This window comes from Saccopteryx bilineata, chromosome 12 (assembly GCF_036850765.1).
Source record: "Saccopteryx bilineata isolate mSacBil1 chromosome 12, mSacBil1_pri_phased_curated, whole genome shotgun sequence".
Classification (NCBI taxonomy): Eukaryota; Metazoa; Chordata; class Mammalia; order Chiroptera; family Emballonuridae; genus Saccopteryx; species Saccopteryx bilineata.
In genome coordinates this window covers 30,012,079-30,033,767 of record NC_089501.1, presented here as the reverse complement: position 1 = coordinate 30,033,767, position 21,689 = coordinate 30,012,079, and the positions used below count along the sequence as shown (strand labels likewise).

At 38.7% G+C, this 21,689-nt stretch overlaps 1 protein-coding gene across 1 annotated transcript in view; it reads left to right on the top strand.

The window, feature by feature from the left end:
- The window catches only part of SGK1 (serum/glucocorticoid regulated kinase 1), a 120,060-nt gene that overhangs the window by 30,691 nt on the left and 67,680 nt on the right, over positions 1-21,689 (top strand). The window contains exon 2 of the mRNA XM_066247916.1: positions 14,996-15,211. Coding sequence (XP_066104013.1) covers positions 14,996-15,211 — 216 coding nt within the window. The remainder of the gene's footprint in view (positions 1-14,995; positions 15,212-21,689) is intronic.

The window sequence follows — 21,689 nt, the reverse complement described above, 5'->3', positions numbered from 1 at the left end:
ATTGGAGAGGAGAGGCAGCCAAGATGGCAGAGTGCTGAAGGAGAAGCCAGTTTGTGCAGTTTGTACAGAGAGAAGGACATGGGGAACAGAGGTGAATAAGTCTGGTGAGGTAGAAACCTTTGATTCTAGGAATACTCGGATGAGTCAGTGGCTTTGGAAGCCCTGAATGAAAAGGGAAGTGTTTTCCCACTGTGTGTATTTCTCACCCGCCAGGTACAAGCTAGGATTAAAGGTAATGGCCCACCAGTTCTTGGCTTTGTTGTTTCATTTCCTTCTGTCCAAATCAAATGCAAACCTGCATGGCCATGTGGCTGTGATGGTGGCCGCGGCTACTGGCCATACAGCAGGCAACACCATAACCAGATCAATAAGATAATAAATGAAAATATTAAAGCCTGAGATAATCAGAGTGGTAAAACTAACACTAGTAAATAGAAACATGAAAAGTAACTGGAGATGGAATTATTGGCTACTTCCCAAATCAAATGTTAAAATCAAATAAGTGCTATGGAAATTGTTGGTCCAAGGACATGTTAGGAATTTTGCTGCAGTGTTCAAAGTTTTGTACACTCTCTTAGAAAAAGAAATAGCAACAGTAGTGGCAGAGAATGTAGTTTTACAAACTGAACTCTCAAGGGAGTTTTCAGGGTATATATGAAGTCTTCCTATTTTATATATGTGTATGAGTTATTTTCCCATTACATTTCTAGCATGACATTATGACAAAAAAAAAAAATCTTTTATACTTCCCATAAGCCCAGGAGGGAAATATACTTCATGGTAATTGCCCATAGAAATAAATACTAGCTGGGATCATTAAAGATTGCATGAGTTATGGTGTTATAGACCACCACTGATGCACACAAGAAGTTTGAACTAAAAGGTTCAAGGAGAAAGACACTTCAGGAAGTTGTAATGAGCATTCATTAAGATGGTTTGCGAGAGTCAGGTTTTGAAGAGTGGAAGAGTTGGCCTAGCAAAACTGAAGTGAGGTGGAAAAAAAAGACAACTCTGTTAACAAGAACACAGGAGCCGCCAAAGGCTCAAAGGTTGAAAAGTATAGAATTTGTTAGGAAAAAAGCAAACAATCTGTTTTGGCCGGTGTATGGCACAAAGGTAGACAAGTCATGGGAAATAGGGTGGTAAATTGTGCTGGGGCGAGAGCGTGGAGACCGTCCAGGTAAAATACTAAACTAAAGTGACTTGGCCCTTATTGTTAGAGAATGAAGAGCCATTGAAGGTATAAAACAAGGAAGGAATACCATTAACACTATTTTTTGAGGAAATAGATCTAGCAGCAAAGTATAGCATGCATTAGAAGGGGGCTCGGTAAGGAAGGGAAATGAGTAGGAAAGTCATTGTGATGGTGTTGAATCACCAACCTGTGGCTCTTGGGTTTCTAAAGAATGTTCCCTATGGGGCTGAGAAGAGAAAACATGCTACTGAGCTAGTAGTCCACTGATCATAGCCCTTCATTCAATCAATACCTCTTCTTTACTGTTGTGCTCACTAGACAAGCCTGGAGTTTAAATTTCATGTGTTACTAATTCTCTAAGTTTCTGTTTTTGTAAAAAAAAATTTTTTTTCATTTGTTTTCATGGATTTTTTTAGCCAAAATATCCACAAAAATCCAAGATATTTTATTTCGCTCTTTAAAAAAAATTATTTCTTATGTTTTTTATTATGGTTAGGATTCATTTCCTTTATGCTCAGGACATTTGCCCTGTATATCTTATGACATTTAAGTGCCTGTTTCATTTAAACCTGGATATGGACAAATTATTTTTTTATACTTTTTTATTATCTTCAGGCACTTGGTGGGTGCTCAGGGACAGCTGGATTGTGAAAAGAAAGAAATAACATCTTGGTCATCACCGATTTAGGATGTAAATAAAGACTCTAAGTACAGGTCTGTCAGAACAATCTAAGTTTGAGCAATCAGATAGGTTTTGTTGTTGTTTTAATAGCCATGTGCTATTAAATATCTTCCACAGTCTTCTCTGTGATTTCCACAAAAACAGCCCCAATTCTATCTCCTCTTTCCTCAAATCAGAGCTGATGCTTAGTTGGTACGCTTGGTAAGCTATACTGGTTTTAAAATATTGACATATTTTCTTACAACCTTGATGAAATGGCTAAGAAATAGTCATTGTTCAGAACACTCTGAGTGTTCCCTGCCCCCAACCAACCCAGCTGTTTCTGCCTCTCCCAAAGAACTCTTCCAGAATTCTCCACAATCCAGCAGGCAAAGAGGGAATGTTTGGCACAGCAGGGACCCTAAAGGACACTCTCCCAAGTCAACATCTGTGTTCTGTGCCCCATGCTGTTCAGCTTGTGAAATATTTTGAATTAGTGTATCTACCTAAAAGCAACTTTTTCTCCCTTGTAATTTCATTCTCTGCATCTAACTACACTTTGGTCCACACTTAAAAATACACACTCTGGAATCTGGGTTTAACGTGTCTCTGCCTCTCACTTCTGCTTCTCACTAGGTGGACCACTGTCTCCTGAATGCACTATCCACTGAATGCACTAGACTTGCTTTCAGTCTTTGTAAATGCAATGTAAATTCATTTTCTACCCACTGTCCTTAACACCATAGAATGATTGTAAGGGTCTTGTGGTTTTTGTTTTTGCTATTTTTTCCCTCAGTTTATCTAATGGAGGTAACACAAAGTTATGAAAGTATGTGGCTGGCATTATCGATCATTTGTTTATTCATTATCGATCATTTGTTTATCTTTCTATATGGGAAGAGATGTGCTGTTGCTAGTGTTTCCTCAGGGCACATCTCTGCAGCTTGCAATCCAAAATAAAGGAAAAAAAGATCACCGAAAAGGATTTTGTTTGGCTTTATTTAGGTCACAAGCCAACCTTTGGAGCCATCCCCATGGCCAGAGGCATAGGGTTTTATAATTGACTATGCCTGAATCACATACTTATCCTGTTCAGGCATCCGGGTACTGCCTTTGACAGGTTCCCAAAATCCTAGTGTTTGGGTGAGAGTGGGGCTGCTTTGACCATACGAATAGGAAAGATTGCCAGGGTGACAAGAACCACAAATGTACTCAACACTAGACTTTGTAAGCAAGGCTGTGTGTTTACATTCCTGCTTACAAGACTGCCTATAGTACCTACTGAACATCCATTGATTCCAAATTTGTGTGTAGACTCCATACCTGATTTCTCTGAGTGTTAGTTTTACAGTAAAAGGTGAGCCCAGCCTGATGCTCAGAAGTTTCGACAACCCACCTTTCCATGCACAATGTTATACATGCAGTTCTCCCTAAAAAGCTGAAGGGCCTGCCATTTCCTTTGAGGTTTTAATGAGGACCATATTTATGTAATGCAATAAATGTATATTTCTGGACTGTATACTTATTTCCACTTCTTTTTTCTTTCACAAGTCAGCTCATGAGGCATGGTATCGAGATTCATCAGCAGATCACACCATATTTGGAGGGAATGAGGTCACCAGGGATAATGTTACCAGGATCTTTCTTCAATTCTGCCCCTTTAGCTTTAATATTATTATTATTTTGCACATTCCAAAAATGCATCTGTTCTAAAAAAAAATCTTTTTTCCTTTCCCACTTACACAGACCTATATTAATAGTCATTTTTCTCTGTCTCAATTGTCTTGAGGACATAGTAAATTTCCCAGTCTCAGCAATTTCTGTAGGATCTTCAAACATCTGCAATTCATTCTCAATATAGTCTCCCACTTCCCATGTTTTTAGACCCTCACACAATTCTCGGACACATTAGGAACTTGGTAACTATCTACTTATTAGCTTTGACTCTCTTGGTGTTTTCAGGGAACAATTAAATCTTATCATTTTCTTTTATAAAATATGAAGTGAGAGAAAAATAGAATGCTAAAATAGAAACCTACAGTACCATGGCAGCATGAACATCATTTGGAGGAAAATAGATTCTGCATAAAATTGAAACGGAGAGTGCTGTGCTGCTTCTTTTATGAGGACTCCAGGAGAAGCAGCAGCACCAGGGAGTAGTAATAAGAGGACTCCGGGAGAAGCAGCAGCACCAGGGAGTAGTAATAAGAGGACTCCGGGAGAAGCAACAGCACCAGGGAGTAGCAATAAGCCCCTGTTTTGAATGTTAATCATCTTCCCTTTCATTTAGCACTTTCAATTTAATTAAGTAAGTACACAGTTTGAACAGTAAGACTTGCATTCAGTCTTTTTCATTGCAATGTAAATTGATTTTCTAACCACTGTCCTTAACACCATAGAATGATTGTAAGTGGGTTTTTGTTGTTGCTTTTTTTTCTCAGTTTATCTAATGGAGGTGACACAACATGTGGCTGGGTACAGCAAGCATTATCGATCATTTGTTTATTCATAAACCTGTGCTGAGTGCCGAACACTGCAGAGGTGGGGGGCATCCAGGTCGTATCAGCATGACTCCAGTGACTAAATAGCCTTGAGTTTGTGACATGGTGAGGGGAGGCCACAAGGCTTACCTGCTCCAAGCCCTTCATTTCACAGCTGAGGACAAAGAAGTTCAAATGGGTGAAGTGACTTGCTCAAGATAGTTGCAAAGCTAGAGCTAGAATCCAGTCTCCTAACCCAGTTCATTTTCATTTCTGTAGGAAATTATTTTTTTATCTTAAATGGGTTTGTTGTTGTTGTTGTTATTGTTCAGTAAGTTGTAAGAAAACCCAAATCACTTATAAAGGAATGGCTTAACCTCAGAATAACACAGAAACAATATTATCCTTGCAGTTTAGTAACTTAAACTATACCTGGGTTATTATAGAAATTAATAGCTACCTGAAACAAGAAAGTCCTGACCCTGAATTAGATTTCAGGGTGGGGAGAAAGGAGGAAGGGAAGGAAAAGATCTCTGAAGGACAGAACTACAGAGCTCCACCAAGGGCGTAGCCTGGTATATCCACCTCATATTACATACGGAGAGAACTCCCTCCCAGGGCCCTCTCCTGGGTCTGCCAGGGACCTCCTACTCATCCTACTGTCTCCCTCTGAGACCACCAAGACCCTGCTCATTTCATGCTCCATTCGGCCTGCCTTGACATTTATCCAGGTTACATAGAGCTTGAAAATAAAATTTAAAAAGAAAAATTTAAGCCTCTTGTAAACCTTCATGTTTTAAAAGCTCCCATGGGTTTAGAAACGCATGAGAAGATGTGCATTCTTAAAACCCCCTTTGTACACAGTGCTCATTCCTATAGTCAGATTGCCTTTCCCCTGGACTTACTATATATAATTCCAGAATACAGCAAATCTGATCATACCACTCTAACGTTTAAAATTCTTAAGGGTTCCTTCCCTGTGAGTTAAGGATAACATTTTAATATTTAAGCATTCCAGTCCCTTTGCAATCTGTTCACACACACCCATTTACTTCTTTGGCTTTCTGTCTTACCATACATGCCTATCTCCAAAGTTAACTCCAGCCAAGCCCCCTTTATGAGCATGCCTTTAAACATGCTACCCCTATATGCAAAACCCATCTGCATCCCAGCCCTATGGACTTGTCCCCAGAGATGAATTCACACTAGCTTTAACACTGTTTACCACTGTTGATTTCTTGGTTGCTTCTTATTCTTTATTCCCTGTGTGCTGCCTAGGACCTGGCTTTAAACCAATCGACAAACATATTTTTACTGCGTCCTAAGTGCTGGGAGCTGTGTTAAACTCTGGAGTGTAAAAGTGAGCTTCTGGGCCCTGGCCGGTTGGCTCAGCGGTAGAGCGTCGGCCTGGCGTGCGGGCGACCCCGGTTCGATTCCCAGCCAGGGCACATAGTAGAGGCGCCCATTTGCTTCTCCACCCCTCCCCCTCTCCTTCCTCTCTGTCTCTCTCTTCCCCTCCCGCAGCCAAGGCTCCATTGGAGCAAAGATGGCCCGGGCGCTGGGGATGGCTCCTTGGCCTCTGACCCAGGCGCTAGAGTGGCTCTGGTCGCAGCAGAGCGACGCCCGGGGGGGGGGGGGGGGGGGGGGGGGGGGGGACAGAGCTTCGCCCCTGGTGGGTGTGCCAGGTGGATCCCGGTCGGGCGCATGCGGGAGTCTGTCTGACTGTCTCTCCCTATCTCCAGCTTCAGAAGAATACAAAGAAAAAAAAAAAAAAAAGTAAAAGTGAGCTTCTGTCCTTGGGAGCTGCAAACAGGGTTGAAAATCACGGCCGCTGGCAATGGAGAACCACCGAAGAGCTGGAACTTCTGCATTTAGAAAGATGTCACGCTTTCAGTAAAGGGCAAGGCCATTTAAAGGATGACTTTAGGAATTCAGAAGAAAAACAGTAAAATAGTGAAACTTGGATAAGAAAAGGATGTAGACTTTAGAGCTAAATGATAGATAGACTTGCTGATTCATCATTTTTTTTCCCATTCTTACTGTTACTATTCTCGCTCGGCCCTTACCATTTTTTTTAAAAGCAATTCCTGACTCATGTAGCTACTTGTGTTCTCGACTATCTTAACTTCACCCTTCATACTGCATTGAAAGGCACATCTGAGGATCCTGCTCACCTGCATACATGTCAGTGACTTCTTGCCTCATAACCCAGCCTTTCTATCTAGCTTCAGTTAATTCTTTTTTTTTTTTTACAAAGACAGAGAGAGAGTCAGAGAGAGAGATAGGGACAGATAGACAGGAACAAAGAGAGATGAGAAGCATCAATCATCAGTTTTTCATTGCGAACTTTAGTTGTTCATTGGTTGCTTTGTCATATGTGCCTTGACCACGGGCCTTCAGCAGACAGAGTAACCCCTTGCTCAAGCTAGCAACCTTGGGTCCAAGCTGGTGAGCTTGCTCAAACCAGATGAGCCCACATTCCAGCTGGTGACCTCGGAGTCTCAAACCTGGGTCGTTCCGCATCCCAGTCCGACGTTCGATCCACTGCGCCACTACCTGGTCAGGCTAGTTCTTGCTTCTCCTCTTTGGGTTCTTTTTCTTCACATCCCAGGCAGCTCCTGCCTCTATATTTTGGCTTCTCTCATCCTCTCTGCTGGAAATGTCTTTCTCTTGTTAATTCACCTGACTTCCTTTAACTCAACCTTCAAGATTTAGTTTCGCCATACCTTCCTTCAGAAAGCCTTCCTTGATTTCTCCCAGCTGGGCCAAATACCCTCCATCTTTTCTCCCATGGAACTTGGTGTAAAACTCTCTCATGGCTTGGAGCCAGAACTATAATAGCAGTCATTAACCAAGTGTTCTTCACCCAGTGCCACATGCTGAACATAACTTGCATCATCTCTTTTAGTCCTCACAAAACTCTGGTGAGGTAGGTATCATTATCATCTCCATCTTGTAAGTACAGAAAGTGAGCACTGGGAAGGCTCAGTAAGTTGCCTCATCAGTGGTGCTGGGCTTTTCAGCCAGGTAATGCTGTTCTAGAGTTCATGCTTTTCACCGTCTGCTACATTTTGTGCTTACTGTGCTCCGAGAAACCCCAGGCTTACACGTCAGTCTCCTCAGAAGTGCAAGCACCCTCATTCAAAGATCCCTCAAGCAATCACATTTCTTTGCGTCCCCACCATAATGCCGTGCAGATAGTTCAATTGTGCTGAAACCTTAAAGTGCTACAGATTAGGGTCCAAGCAGTGTCCATTGGATTTGGCAATGAGGTTTACTGGCATCTTGGTGAAAACTTATTTCAATGGAGTGAGACTTTTTCTGTCATACACTTCACCTTAGTTCCAGCAGATATGAGGTAATCCATAAATATTGTTTAATGGATAAACTGCAGTGTGTTGAAGCGTACATGTGAGGTGAGGAAATGATCATTTTTTGTGATGCTTGGCTAAGAAGGGAAAGAGTTGGGGAGGTGATAAAGGACGCTTTCTGAAACACAGGGGTCTGTGGATGTTTTTAGTTAGTCCGGGAGCTCCTTAGAGATATTGCAAGAACAATGTTTTTAATGGGCTAAACCACAGTAGCCAAGAGAGGGAGACATTAAAAATACTGGAAAGGGGAATTTTCTGAAGGAAGCGTGGGGACAAGGTTCCAAGTGGGTGAGCTGTGGCCACTCGGGCCGGTCCTTTTCCGGTGATCAGCCCAGCACTGTGTTTTCCCTGAGCCTTAGTTCACTCCCGAAGCAAACAACACATACTGCCCCTGAGAGATATCACCTGAAAAAATTCTCTCCTACTTTCCCTTTCTCCTCTTTTTTTACATTTAAAATTTCTAAATCCAGGAAAGACTAATCCAAATAAAAAGGATCAATCCCATAACTTAAAGGACGACAAAAGGCTTTATCTTTATTTCAAAAAAAAAAAAAGGTTATGTCAAGTGAATTCCTGTGAGCGTGCTTCTTGTATTTAAACCTTGCTGGAGTGGAGTGGGGACCTCAGCGGGTAAGAGGAGGAGGAGGGAGGAGATGCCCAGTGCGCAGAGCGGCAGTGCAGGGCCGACTGTGGGGTTTAATCCTCATGAGAGCACTCCGTGGTGCAGGGTGCGGCCGGCCCGCAGCTGTATGAGGGGTGGAGTTGGGGGTGATGCCTGGTGTCAGCAGCAACTGAGATCAGGATGGAGAGAGGTATCTCCCCTATTTTCTTCCTCTTCCGCCTTTGTGTCCCCCGCCACTCCATTCCCCAGGCCTGGGGAAACACCGGGTTCTACCCTGAGAATCCGAAACAGGATGCAAGTACCCTGGTCAATGCTGAGAGGAAAGGACCTGGAAATCCCACGGGCAACAGCCAGAGGCGGATTAAGGTTGGTTGAGGCATTGGGCGCAAAAGAAAATATTGGGCCCCTTAAAAAAAAGAGAGGGAAAATAAAAATACATGTTAATCATATTTTTAAATAAATAAAAAATATTATGTACTATTAATGTTAAAATTGCACATATGAAACCAAACTTGGTGTCATTAGAAAAAAGTGTAAAGTTGGGGTTTTGCAGGGTCCTTCAGAAGTCGGGGCCCAGGGCGCATGCCGGGTGTGTCTGCCCCGTTAAATCCGCCTCTGGCAACAAGGGATGGACAGGGAATTTCAAAAGCCACTCAGCCTTGTCAGGCTGCAGCCCCGGGGAGGTACTTTGTAGGGGGAGTCGGTCTAAACAGCATATTTAGTTCCTTGCTAGGGGATGACAGCAAAGCAAAGTATGTTGGGACCCATAAATGAAGACATACAGTTATCATCAAAAATAGCCAAGCAATATTTTTATTGCATACTGTTTTTAAGACCATGTGACAGCCTCTGAGGAATTAAAAAAAAAAAAAACAACCTAAGAAGCTGTTCTCACCATTATGGTCTAGTTGGAAAGATGACATAGACATAACAACAAGTAAGCTGAAAGTCCCATGGCTTTCTATAGGCAGTAAACACTGCATATATTCAAAGAAAAGAAAGCTATGTGATGACCACTTATAGCTGGAGTGAAGATATCAGATTAACATCATTGACTATATCATATACTATCACACTGTTTCATATTAGGAGCCATGAAGTAGCCCCAGGCACCAATGAGAGAGGAATTTGCTTCCAGCAGCCTTCCCCTAAATTATATTAATGTCATCACCAGCCTGCTGAGAGGCTCCCTCTGAAAAAGGGTTAGGTGTGTATAGACCCTTTTTTACAATCAATTGAATTATAGGAATAATTTCACTTGGAAAATCTGCTTGACTATATCCAAATTGTAAATTACTGCAGCATCATATGAACTAAGTCGGCTTTCTGTAATAAAAAATACCCCTTTGAAATTTGCATTTGTGTCCAACATCTAGTCCATCTGGATTTTAAAGAAAAGACAGCTAGCTTTCCATTCCCGGAAAGAAAAAGGATGAGGAGACTATCAGGCGCTGCTTTATGAGTTCTCTAATAAAAACCTACTCGCTAATTTTTCTGCATCAGTTGATGTCATTGTCAGCTAACCCATTTTAAATTAAGAAAAATATCTGTTTACTTTTACATAAGAAGAAAAGACCACACTTGGAAAATCCCCGGAAACTGGCCAATCTCTTTAATTACATCTAGTTATTCTCTAGTCTGTGAGATTATTATTTTGAGCTATCTTTTTCTTTTCAAATAAATTCGTAAAATCAGAGTAGACTGGATTTAGCAAAGAAATTAGAGTACTACTTTGCATACACCGTGTTCAGTAAGAGTAGCTGTGTGGTGAACAGAAAAAGTCTTCTTTTCTCACCCCAATGTCTCGAGAAGTTGTTGCTGCTAAATCCGGTGCAGTTCAGAGACCAGGTTACTATGACCCCCCAAGTGGAGGAGTTCTTGGCTTGTTCAGGGTGAGAGGACGTCTTGCCCGTCTGTGTTTGTTGACAATGCCCTCCACAAACAGTTGTGTAGCTCTCAATGAAACCACAGCCCAGGTGGCTGAGCAGCCCGGCTGGGGCTCGCATCCGGGCATTCATTCTTCCCACGCAGACAGCTGCTACTGCTCTCGGAGAGCCATTGTGACGGGTCTTGGAGAGGGACTTGGAGAGCCACTGGCAGCCAGTTACTCCCTTCAGCGGAGCAATTTACCGCCTGAAGGAACACAATAGGCCAGTTGTAGTTTGTGGATTCCCTCGGGGAAGGGGGAGCGAGTTTCAGCACTCAGCAGTTTTGGAGGGCACCTTGTGTGGTTAAGGCCAGAGGGAGAGCCCCGTGCATTTACTCACAACCCCGCCTCTCGCAAGATCAAGTAGACATCATAAACCTTGTCATTAATAGCCGATAAAAACCACTTAGGAGGCTGCAAAGCCAGTGCAAGGTGTAAAGGAGTAGCGGAGAAGGGACACATCGAAGCCAGCGTGAGGTTTTAGCCAAAAAAGTTAAAACTCTTCAAGACAAAGTATACAATTAATGCCAGCAACAGTGGCTACAGTATTACTCTATTTTGTAACACCTTTCTCCCTGATATTTCTGGGGAAATGGAATATTTCTAAATTTCCCTTGCCACATTGTCTGTGGAAAGAAAGGGAAGATCATTTTTCAATGTCCACAAGACTCAGAATAAATGATTCACTGAAGGTCATTTCAAAGCATGGGCTTTTCTAATCAAATATCACCCACATCCACACCTTGCCCTCCGTGGAATAGGGCAAGGCATGAAACACATAACCACTCTTTGAAGACTTGAGTTAATCACATATTTCAGTAAGTTTAAAAAGTATAGATTATAATAATCAAAGCCCCAGAAATATGAGCTTAATACCTAGACACATACAAGTATGGTATATCCAGGGAAGATACTTGGTTTTGATTTGTTTTGTTTCCTTAGGAGACTTAAGAAGACTATGGCTATTTCTTTCAGGTCTCCAATTCATATTTGTAGCTTGAATCTTTCTTCTGAAATTCAGACTTGATCCAGTTGCCTATTGGCTAGATAGCTCAGTTGAATATCTTACAACCTTATCACTCACTGCTCAGGTCTTTGTTGAAAAACCACCTTCTCAGGGAGAACTTCTTTTCTCATACAATTAAAAATGCACTTTCTTACCCCAAATGATCCTGATCACTTGTCTCTGCTTTCTTTTCTCCCTTACATATTATAATTTACTTATATTATTAAATAAATTATTTATTCCCTTAATAAAAAAAAATTATTCCTTAAGCTATAACTCAAGTTCCATGTGAGACCTGTTTTGTTAACTGGTATATTGTCGATGCCTATATTATGCCTGACACACAGTTGGTCTTCAGTAACGAATGATGAATGAATGCATGAAAGTTAAAATGTTTTTTCTTTTATTTTAAAAAAAAATTAATTTTTTTTAATTAGAAGATATCAAATCATTTTATTTCTACTCCAGAAATTCTACTTCATCCTTGTTCTACTTGATACAATAACTTCAAGTGGTGACCCTTGAAGGTATGGGGTAAATTTGACTAGAGTTTAGTTTGGCCAACATTGTTTGTTTGATTGGGAGTTTTGCTTGTTTGTTTTGTTTTATATTTTAATTTTCAATGCCCTTAGCAAACTGGGATATTTGCTACAGTCCTCAACACCTTCTATTTTTATACCCTGGTCATAGGGCTCTAGGAACTTCCTGTACCTGCCAGCATCTGAAGGCATTGAGTTCGCCAGTTTAAACTCTAGTAGAAGCTAGTTCAATGATTTGCTCTAACCAAAAGGTGTCGTTTTGAGAACATAATAATTTACAGAGTGACTTTAGGCAGATTTCTAACATCTTTGGGTCTCTTCTGATTCTAAAATTGTATAAAAGCATCGATTGGTTATTTGACGGCCTTTGCTCTTGACCATATAAACTATTTTAGGACTTCATAGCTGGATATCAAATTAATGACAGTTTCTTATGTGATTTTTAATCCCTACAATTTTGAATATCCAACAGATTATTTAAGTTTATCAATCATTTGTATACTTTGAAGTGGGATATAATGTATCTAAATTCTTGTCCTCTGATAAAATCAATCTATCACCTAATGAAAATTAGATTCAGTTGCATGGACATTCTTCCATTATAAATGAATAATTGTAAGATGATATTGCATGAGAGTTACTTGAAATATAGTGGTCCATAAATATAAGATTTACATTTCAATATACCAAAACTCTTAATTAGTCAAACCATACAATTCCATTTGAAGATAAATCTGTTTAAAATTCTATTTATAGTAACATCAAAGTTAAAGCTATTTGGCAAAAGAAACATTAAAATAAGGTGGCCAATCAGAGGACAGTCCTTCTTTTGTAAGTTCTGTCCTCCCTTGAAAAGTGTCCTCCTACATGTCCTCCTTTTTGATATTGGAAGGTTAATTTGTAAATGTACATATTTGATTGATGCAGAGTCGATCCATTGTGTGTGATGTGATGTACTTGTATTTGACATGACCATTCGTCAAGGGTCAGTACAGTGCAACGAGACACAATTATGAGACGCATGCGCTCTGCATGGTGTGTGTGTGGGGGGAGAGACCTTGAGAGAGTGCGCAATATACCAAGCACGCAATGGCTTTGTGTACTTCTTACTGAAACATGACAGGTCACACACAACATTGTAGATTCACGATTATTTCTTTCTCAGTGAATATTCAATCATAGACGGGTAAGCACAATTCACGTTTTATTCATTCATTATCTATTTAAAAATTTCCAAATATGTATAATTTTATTTACAAGTATTTTCCCGAAATTCGAGTTTTAAAGAGGAAATCTAACCTCAAACCATATCTATTAATAATGCATTTTGATTAAATAGTTGCATAAAACAGATGTTTTTTAATTAGAAAATGATAAATACACTTGAATATCACTCCAAATTCATGGTTTTGTTTGATATTTAGTTTTACTAAATGAGTACTTTTTTCTTACAATTATTATTAAAAATTAATAGGCATGTAAGCATAATTACAATATAAAATATTACAAATGTTTTATTACGCATTTATCATATTATAGTATATTACCGTTGCAATGAATAAAATGTTTCTTTTATTTATGATATTATTTTCTTCAATTTATTTTTGTCCTCCTTTACATGGTAAAAAAGTTGGTCACCTTAATTAAAAATAAGCCAGAATAAAAGATTTGGGGGGGGCATTAATGGCATATGTTTAATACAAACCAGAGTGTTTAAGTTGACGTTTCATTAGTCTTGTGTATTTATATTACCTATACAAATATCAGTTTTATTAACATGTACTACTTTCAGCATACAGGATGGATTATTTTCTAGCTATCATTAATAGTAAATAAAGTAGGGTGTTGTGCAGAAGTACTGAGGTATTCAGTGAGTTATTTGCTGTGGTTCCTTTTCTGCCATTTCTTGTTAGTGAATCATTTCCTATGCTGCTTCCTGCATTTTCTCCAGTTTATCCAGACTCAAGTTCTAAGGGTAAAAGTTTAGGTTTACACAGCACCATTGTGGTTATATCTTCCAGATATACTGGTGGGTTTCTCTAGCTTCTACCTCTGGACTACAGTCCTCCACATCACACATGGCAGAATGAGACTCTGTCCACACCATTATGTCTCAGCAAACATCCCACAGTCTGTGTATCTGGTGTCACTAACCTCCATCCTCATACAGGTGACATTTTGGACAAGGACAACAGGAATCTGGTGAGTTAGTGAAGGAATCTCATCAGATATCGTCAGTCTGAAGTTTTAATCCTTGAGAGCTAATGAATGAACTTCATTTATACTACTCACAAAAATTAGGGGATATTTCAAAATGAATATAAAGTGATAAAAAAGAAGCAGTTGATTTTTTTTTAATCAAACAAAAACATCAGAAAAGCAAACAACAAGTCAAAGAAAGTTGTTCTAGTATGCAAATGAGATGCAAAACCAACTTTTTTTTCATTGGTGAAAATGCACTGTACAAAAGGCCGAAAGTACTGGAGTATCTGCACGTTCCCTGATAACCTAATTGCTGTGAGCCATATATAACATGAGCACTCTATGCTAGGCAAAACACTTGGACACTTGAAAACATTGTAAACTTTTCACAACAACCTGGAAGGAAATACTATTTCCCAATCTTATAGATGAGGAAACAGACTCAGTGAGATGAAACAACAAGGCAAAAAACATACACTCCTGGAAAGTCACTGGTCAGCATTGACCGGTGATGTGAGACTGAATTCTCCTTTCATGATATCCATGCACCAAATTTCCTACTGGGGCCCCATCAAACATCAAGAGAGGTCAAATGGGGCCCTTACCATTGGCTCAGTGGATAGAACATCCACCTGGTGTGCGGATTTCCTGTATTCCATCTCCAGTCAGGGCACACCTGAGAAGCGACCATCTGCTCTCCTCCTCTCCCCCTCCCCTGTCTCTCGCTCTTCCCCTCTCACAGCCAGTGGCTCAACTGGTTTGAGCATGGACCCTGGGCGCTGAGGACAGCTCAGTTGATTTGAGTATTGGCCTCAGGCCCTGAGGATAGATCAGTTGATTCGAGCATCAGCCCCAGATGGGGCTTGTCAGTTGCATCCCGATTGGTGCATGCAGGAGTCTGTCTCTCTCCCCTCCTCTCGCTTTAGAAGAAAAATAAGAGGTCAAATGCCTTTGTTTATTCTGTTTTTTGTTTGTTTGTTTGCACGTTGTAGGTACGAAGATGGATCAAAAGCCCAATGGTCAGTGTGGACAAGCATCAGAGTCCCAGCCTGAAGTACACAGGCCCTTCTGTGGTACACATCCCACATGGGGAGCCCAGCTTCGAGTCTTCCTTGTGTCAGACATGCCTGGGAGACCATGCTTTCCAGAGAGCGGTTCTTCCTCAGGAGAAGGAGTCATGTTCATGGGAAACCCCTTCCGGGTGTGAAGTAAGTTTATTTTTGTTCTGAACTCATTCTCCTTAAAGGATTCTAGACCTTTCTTTTTCTTGTATTTATGCTGTAGTATGCCAAAAAAATTATTTTAAGGTACAGTCATAAAGCTTCTGAGGAAGATATAGAATTGTGGCTTTTGTTGGCCCATGGTACAAATTTTTAAAATATATATTTTTGTTTGGAGCAGTTTTAGGTCCACAGCAAAATTAAGAAGAAGGTATGGAGATTTCCTGTACTCCCTACACCTCCACACATGCATAGGCTCTCCCACTAGCAGCAGCCCCACCAGAGTGGTTTATTTGCTATAACTAATCAACCTACATGGACACATCATCAACCAAAGTCTACAGTTTACATTAGGTTCACTCTTGGAGTTGTATATTCTATGGGTTTGGACCAATTTATAATGACACATATCTATCATTAGAGTATCATACAGAGTAGTGTCACTGCCTTAAAAATCCTCTGTGATCACTGATTTACTCCTCTCTTCCCTCAATCTCTGGCAACAACTGATCTTTTTTTTACTGTATTCATAGTTTTGCCTTTTCCAATTGCCAAAGATTTGGAATCATATAGTATGTTGTGCTATTTTATGCTGTTTCATGACTGATAACAGCAATGTTCTTTTTGGTCCAATAGACAGTTTCATTAGTTATTTGATCACACAGAGATCAAGTCTTTTATGATGCAAGCAATACATAATAAGAGTCATCTACAGGTTGGAATACTTAGCTCAAAATGATTAGACCTATAACAGAGGACTGTTTCAAACTTTCACTACTTTTCCTATGTTTTTCATATATACTCAGATTTTTGCTAAAACTTATTTTCCTCTGCTACTCCAAGAATTTTTTTGTCTTTTAATTTTGTTATTCAAGAAAGCGAGGTAACTGACTTAAAAGTTCTAAGGTTTCAAAATTTTACAGTTCTATTTTTAACTCATAACTCAATTAGGTTCATATTTATTTTGACTTCTTAACACATTAAATGCTTATGATATTTTTATTCCCATTTTATTGGCATAAAAACACATTAAGAAGATAGAACATGTTATTATAAAATGAAATTAATTGCAAGTGATCTTCCAATATGTTATTTTAAATCAGTGTGTCATAAGGTGGTAAATATTAATAACTCCCTGTCTCCTTTTTTGAAAATGCTGTTTTCCACAGATAAGGAAATTATTTTAGCTACCAAAAATAATGTAAACCTTTGAATATGAGTTCTTTTTACCTTAGGATTCCTAATGTCTCAGAATCTGTTCCCTTGTGAAAAAGTAACACCTGTTCACCTATATTAGAGTGTTTTTTAAAAGATCAAATGAAATAATACATATATAATTGTCTATAATATATAAAGTGCTGTGCAAATATAAGTCATCATAGCTATGTTTGCTAACATATATTAGCTAAGGCTGTGAATTTTGAACATGATATTAGACTTCCATAACTAGATTAGCACTTTGCTGATTGATGGACATTTGTCATAGTGCATTTATTGTATTTATTTATTTATTTACTTACTTACTTACTCATTTATTTAACTGTCTTATTGAATTTATTGAAGTGACACTGCTTAATAAAATGATACAGGTTTTAGGCACACAATTCTATAATACATCAACTGTATGTTGTATTGTGTGTTCATCATCCCAAGTCAAGTCTCCTTCCATCATCATTTAGCTATACTTTCTTTTACATCTTCCACCTCCCTTTTTCTCTGATATTCCCTATACCAGGGGTCCCCAAACTTTTTATACAGGGGGCCAGTTCACTGTCCCTCAGACCATTGGAGGGCCGGACTACAAACAAAATTATGAACAAATCCCTATGCACACTGCACATATCTTATTTTAAAGTAAAAAAACAAAACGGGAACAAATACAATATTTAAAATAAAGAACAAGTAAATTTAAATCAACAAACTGACCAGTATTTCAATGGGAACTATGGGCCTGCTTTTGGCTAATGAGATGGTCAATGTCCGGTTCCATATTTGTCACTGCTAGCCGTAATAAGTGATATGACGCGCTTTCGGAGCCATGACATGTGCGTCCCACGTCACCGGAAGTAGTACTGTACGTTGAGCAACGCCACACTTTGCAGCGCTGCCACATACAGTCCTCCTCTCACTGACCACCAATGAAAGAGATGCCCCTTCCGGAAGTGAGGCAGGGCCGGATAAATGGCTTCAGGGGGCTGCATGCTGCCCGCAGGCCATAGTTTGGGGACCCTTGCCCTATACTTTTGTCTATTTCTATGAGGTTTTTTTCTTAATCCCTTCACCTTTTTCAGCCAGCCCCTCAACACCTCCCTTCCCTCTGACAGCTGTCAGTCTGTTCTCTATCTATGGAGTCTGTTTCTATTTTCTTTGTTAGTTTATTTTGTTCATTCGATTCTACATATGAATGAAATTATATGGTACTTGTCTTTCTCAGCCTGGCTTATTTTAGTTACCATGTAATGCTCTCCAGATCTGGTCACTTTGCCACAAAACATAAGATTCCCTCCTTTTTACGGCTGAGTAGTTTTTCACTATGTAAATATACCACAGCTTTTTTATCCACTTATCTATTGATGGTCACGTGAGCTGCTTCTAGATCCTGGTTATTGTAAATAATGCTACAATGAACTAGGGGTGTATACATTCTTTGAAATTAGTATTTTGAGTTTCTTTGGATATATTTCCAAAAGTAGAACCATTGGGTCATAAGACAATTCCATTTTTAATTTTTTGAGGTAACTCAATACTGCTTTTCAGAGTGGCTGCACTAACCTGCACCTCTACCATCAATGCATGAGAGTTCCCTTTTCTCCACATCCTTGCCAACACTTGTCATTTGTTGATTTATTGATGATAACCATTTTGACAAGTATGAGGTGACATCTGATTTTGGTTTTAATTTGCGTTTCCTTGATGATGAATGATGTTGAACATCTTTTCATATGTGTATTGGCCATCTCCATGTCGTCCTTGGAGAAGTATCTATTCAGATCTTCTGCCCATTTTTTCATTAGATTACATGTTTTTTGGGTGTTGAGTTTTAAGTTCTTTATAAATTTTGCACATTAACCCCTTATCAAATATATCAGAGGATATGTTCTTCCATTCAGTGGGTTGTCTTTTCATTTTATTGATGGTTTCCTTTGCTGTCCAAAAACTTTTTAGTTTGATGTACTACCATTGTTTAATTTTTCTTTTGTTTTCCTTGCCAGAGGTGATATATCAGAAAAAAAATATTGCTACAAGAAATGTCCAAATTATTACTGACTACATTTTCTTTTAGGATTTTTATGATTTTGAGTCTGAAATTTAATTTTTTAATACATTTTAAGTTTATTCTTGTGTATAGTGTAAGAAGGTGGTCTAGTTTCTCTATTTCTTTTTCTTTCTTTTTTTTTTTTTTTTTTTTTGGACTTATCTGTTCAATTTTTTCAACACCATTTATTGAATAGACTATCTTTACCCATTGTATGTTCTTGCCTCCTTTGTCAAATATTAATTGATTATAAAGGTGTGGATTTATTTCTGGACTCTATTCTGTTTCATTGATCTATATGTCTATTTTTATGTCAGTGCCATTCTCTTTTGATTACTATGGCCTTGTAATATAGTTTGATATCAAGTAGCATAATTTCTTCTACTTTATTCTTCATTCTTGAATAAAGTTAATTGCAGTAGCTATGTGAGATCTATGTTTTATATAAGTTCTTGAAATATTTGTTCTAGTTTTGTGAAATATGACATTGGTATCTGGATAAGAATTTTGCTGAATCTATAGATTGCTTTTGTAGTATGGACATTTTAGTGACATTGATTCTTCTTATCCATGAACACCGTATATGCTTTCACTTCTTTGTATTTTCTTCAGTTTCTTTCTTTAGTGACTTGTAACTTGTACGGGTCTTTTACATCCTTGGTTAAATTTATTCCTAGGTATTTTTTATGCAATTGTTAATGGAATTGTTTTCTTAGTTTCCCTTTCTGATAGTTCATTATTGGTGTATAAAAATTCAACTGATTTCTTGATACTTATTTTGTATCCTGATACTTTACTAAATTTATTTATCAGTTCTAGTAGTTTACTGGTGGAATCATTAGTGTTCTCTATATACAGTATCATGTCATCTGCAAATAATGATAGTTTTACTTCTTTTTTTATTTTTAGATCTTATTTATTGATTTTAGAGAGAGGAAAGAGAGAGAAAGGATGGGGATAGGAAACAAGAAGCATCAACTTGCTTCTCATATGTGCCTGGACAGAGCAAGCTCAGCATGCCAGGTCAACGCCTTATCCACTGCACTACCACAGGCCAGCCGACGGTTTTACTTCTTCCTTTCCAACTTGGATGCGTTTTGTTCTTTCTTCTTGTCTGATTGCTAGAGCTAGGAATTCCAGTACTATGTTGAATAATACTGGTGAAAGCAAACATTCCTGTCTTGTTCCTGATCTTAAGGGAAAAGCTTGTTGTTTGTACCCTTTAAGTCTGATGTTGGCTGTGGGTTTGTCATTGCGGTCTTCGTTACATTGAGGCATGTTCTTTCTATTCCCACTTTGCTGAGAGTTTTTATCATAAATATATGCTGAATTTTATCAAATGCTTTTTTCTGCAGCAATTGATGTGATCATGTGATTTTTATCATTCATTGTTTATGTTGTGTATCATATTTATCAACTTGAAGATATTGTACCAACCTTGCATCCCCACAATAGAGCCCACTTGATCCTGGTGTATGATCTTTTTAATGTATAGCTGGATACAATTTACTGTTATGTTGATGAGGATTTTATCATCTATGTTCATCAGGAATATTCACCTATAATTTCCTCTCATTGTAGTGTCTTTATCTGGCTTTGGAATGAGAATAATGCTGGCCTCATTAAACGAGCTTGGGAATCTTCTTCCGTCTTAAATTATTTGGAATATTTTGAGAAGGATACATATTAGTTCAAAAGTCAAGGACTGGCAAACATTTTCCGTGAAGGACCAGATAGTCAATATTTTAGTCTTTGCAGGCCATATAGTCACTGTCACTTCTGTTCAGCTCTGTGCCTGCAGGGAAAACTGCCATAGATAATACACAAGTGAATGGGTCTGGCTGTATTCTAATGAAACTTGTATTTACAGAAACATGTGGCTGGCCTACCAGTCATAGTTTGAAGATTCTTAGACTCTTAGAGTCTAAAAGAGTTTTCCATGAATAGTAATGAATAGTTCTTAAAGTCTAAAGAACTATTCATGACTCAGACAGTGGGCTCTGCAGATCTTATACAGAGAAAACAAATGCCTAGGACTAAACATTTACTTAAGGACCTACTATATGTCCCGTTTGTTAGGAGCTGGGGATAGATTAATGAGTAAATGGCATTCCACACAAGAGGAAACAATAAACAAAGAGCTGAAAGGAATTTAGAATAACACTGAGATTCATTTTTTTACTTTATCTGGGATAACAGGTGAATCATTCTCCAATTTATAAATACAATGGATTACCTGGTCTGGCTTTGCTTTACTTTTTTTCTTAAGAGCACCACAAATCAAGGTGACACTTCCATTTTGACAATTCTAAAATGAATTTATATTTTGTGTTAGTGCAGGGATTAAACCATGAAATAGTTTCTTGAGAAGACACCTCTCTCCTTTTAGGAAGTGAAGTTGTGTGATGGAGATTCGATTAGAGGCAGAGGCCTGGTAGTAAAACTCCAACCCGTTCCCTTGACAACTCCCGATGTGGATTATTTTTTCCTTCCTATAAAAACAGATTATTAATGTTTACCATCGGTTTCTTTCCAGAAGTTTTTTAGTAATTTGAAGGTGAGATGGGATTTTTAAAATCTTTGTAAATGTAAACTTGTCTGTAAATAGTGTGGGACTCAGGCAAAATTCTGGGACCAAGTCTGCCACAAAGTCAATTGAACAAGTCACAAAACCTCTCAAACACTATCCTATGGGCCTAACCTAATTAACTCTGGAGTCCTTTTTAGTTTAAAATCCTACAGTTGAAATTTGATAACCTTAAATGAAAATAAACTCTTTATTTAATGTATAAGGATGAAACATTAAAATTGAGGTAAGGATGTGTAAAATAAAATAAGAAAGCAAATCAAGTGTTAGTCCTTTATGAGTAATTGTAAAACTTTTTTTCCTGACTTTTTAGATAATGCATTTCAAATGGTACCTTTAATGGCCTAAAATCACTGAGTTACATTGCAAGTTAGCTTGTGCCAGGCCTTGCCTTGCAAGTTAGTTAGTGGCCTTTAAACATGTTTCATGAGTGGAAGAAACCAGGATATAGATACTGCCAATACATTACCCAAAAGAATAGTGATACTGCGATGTTTCTAGTATTGCCGTCTAAAATGGACTATTTATAAATTAAACATACCTTTCTGGAAATGAGATGGAAAGATGATAGCAAGCTGCTACTGAATAATGCACTCTAGTGGAAGTCCAGCTGTAGCATTTCA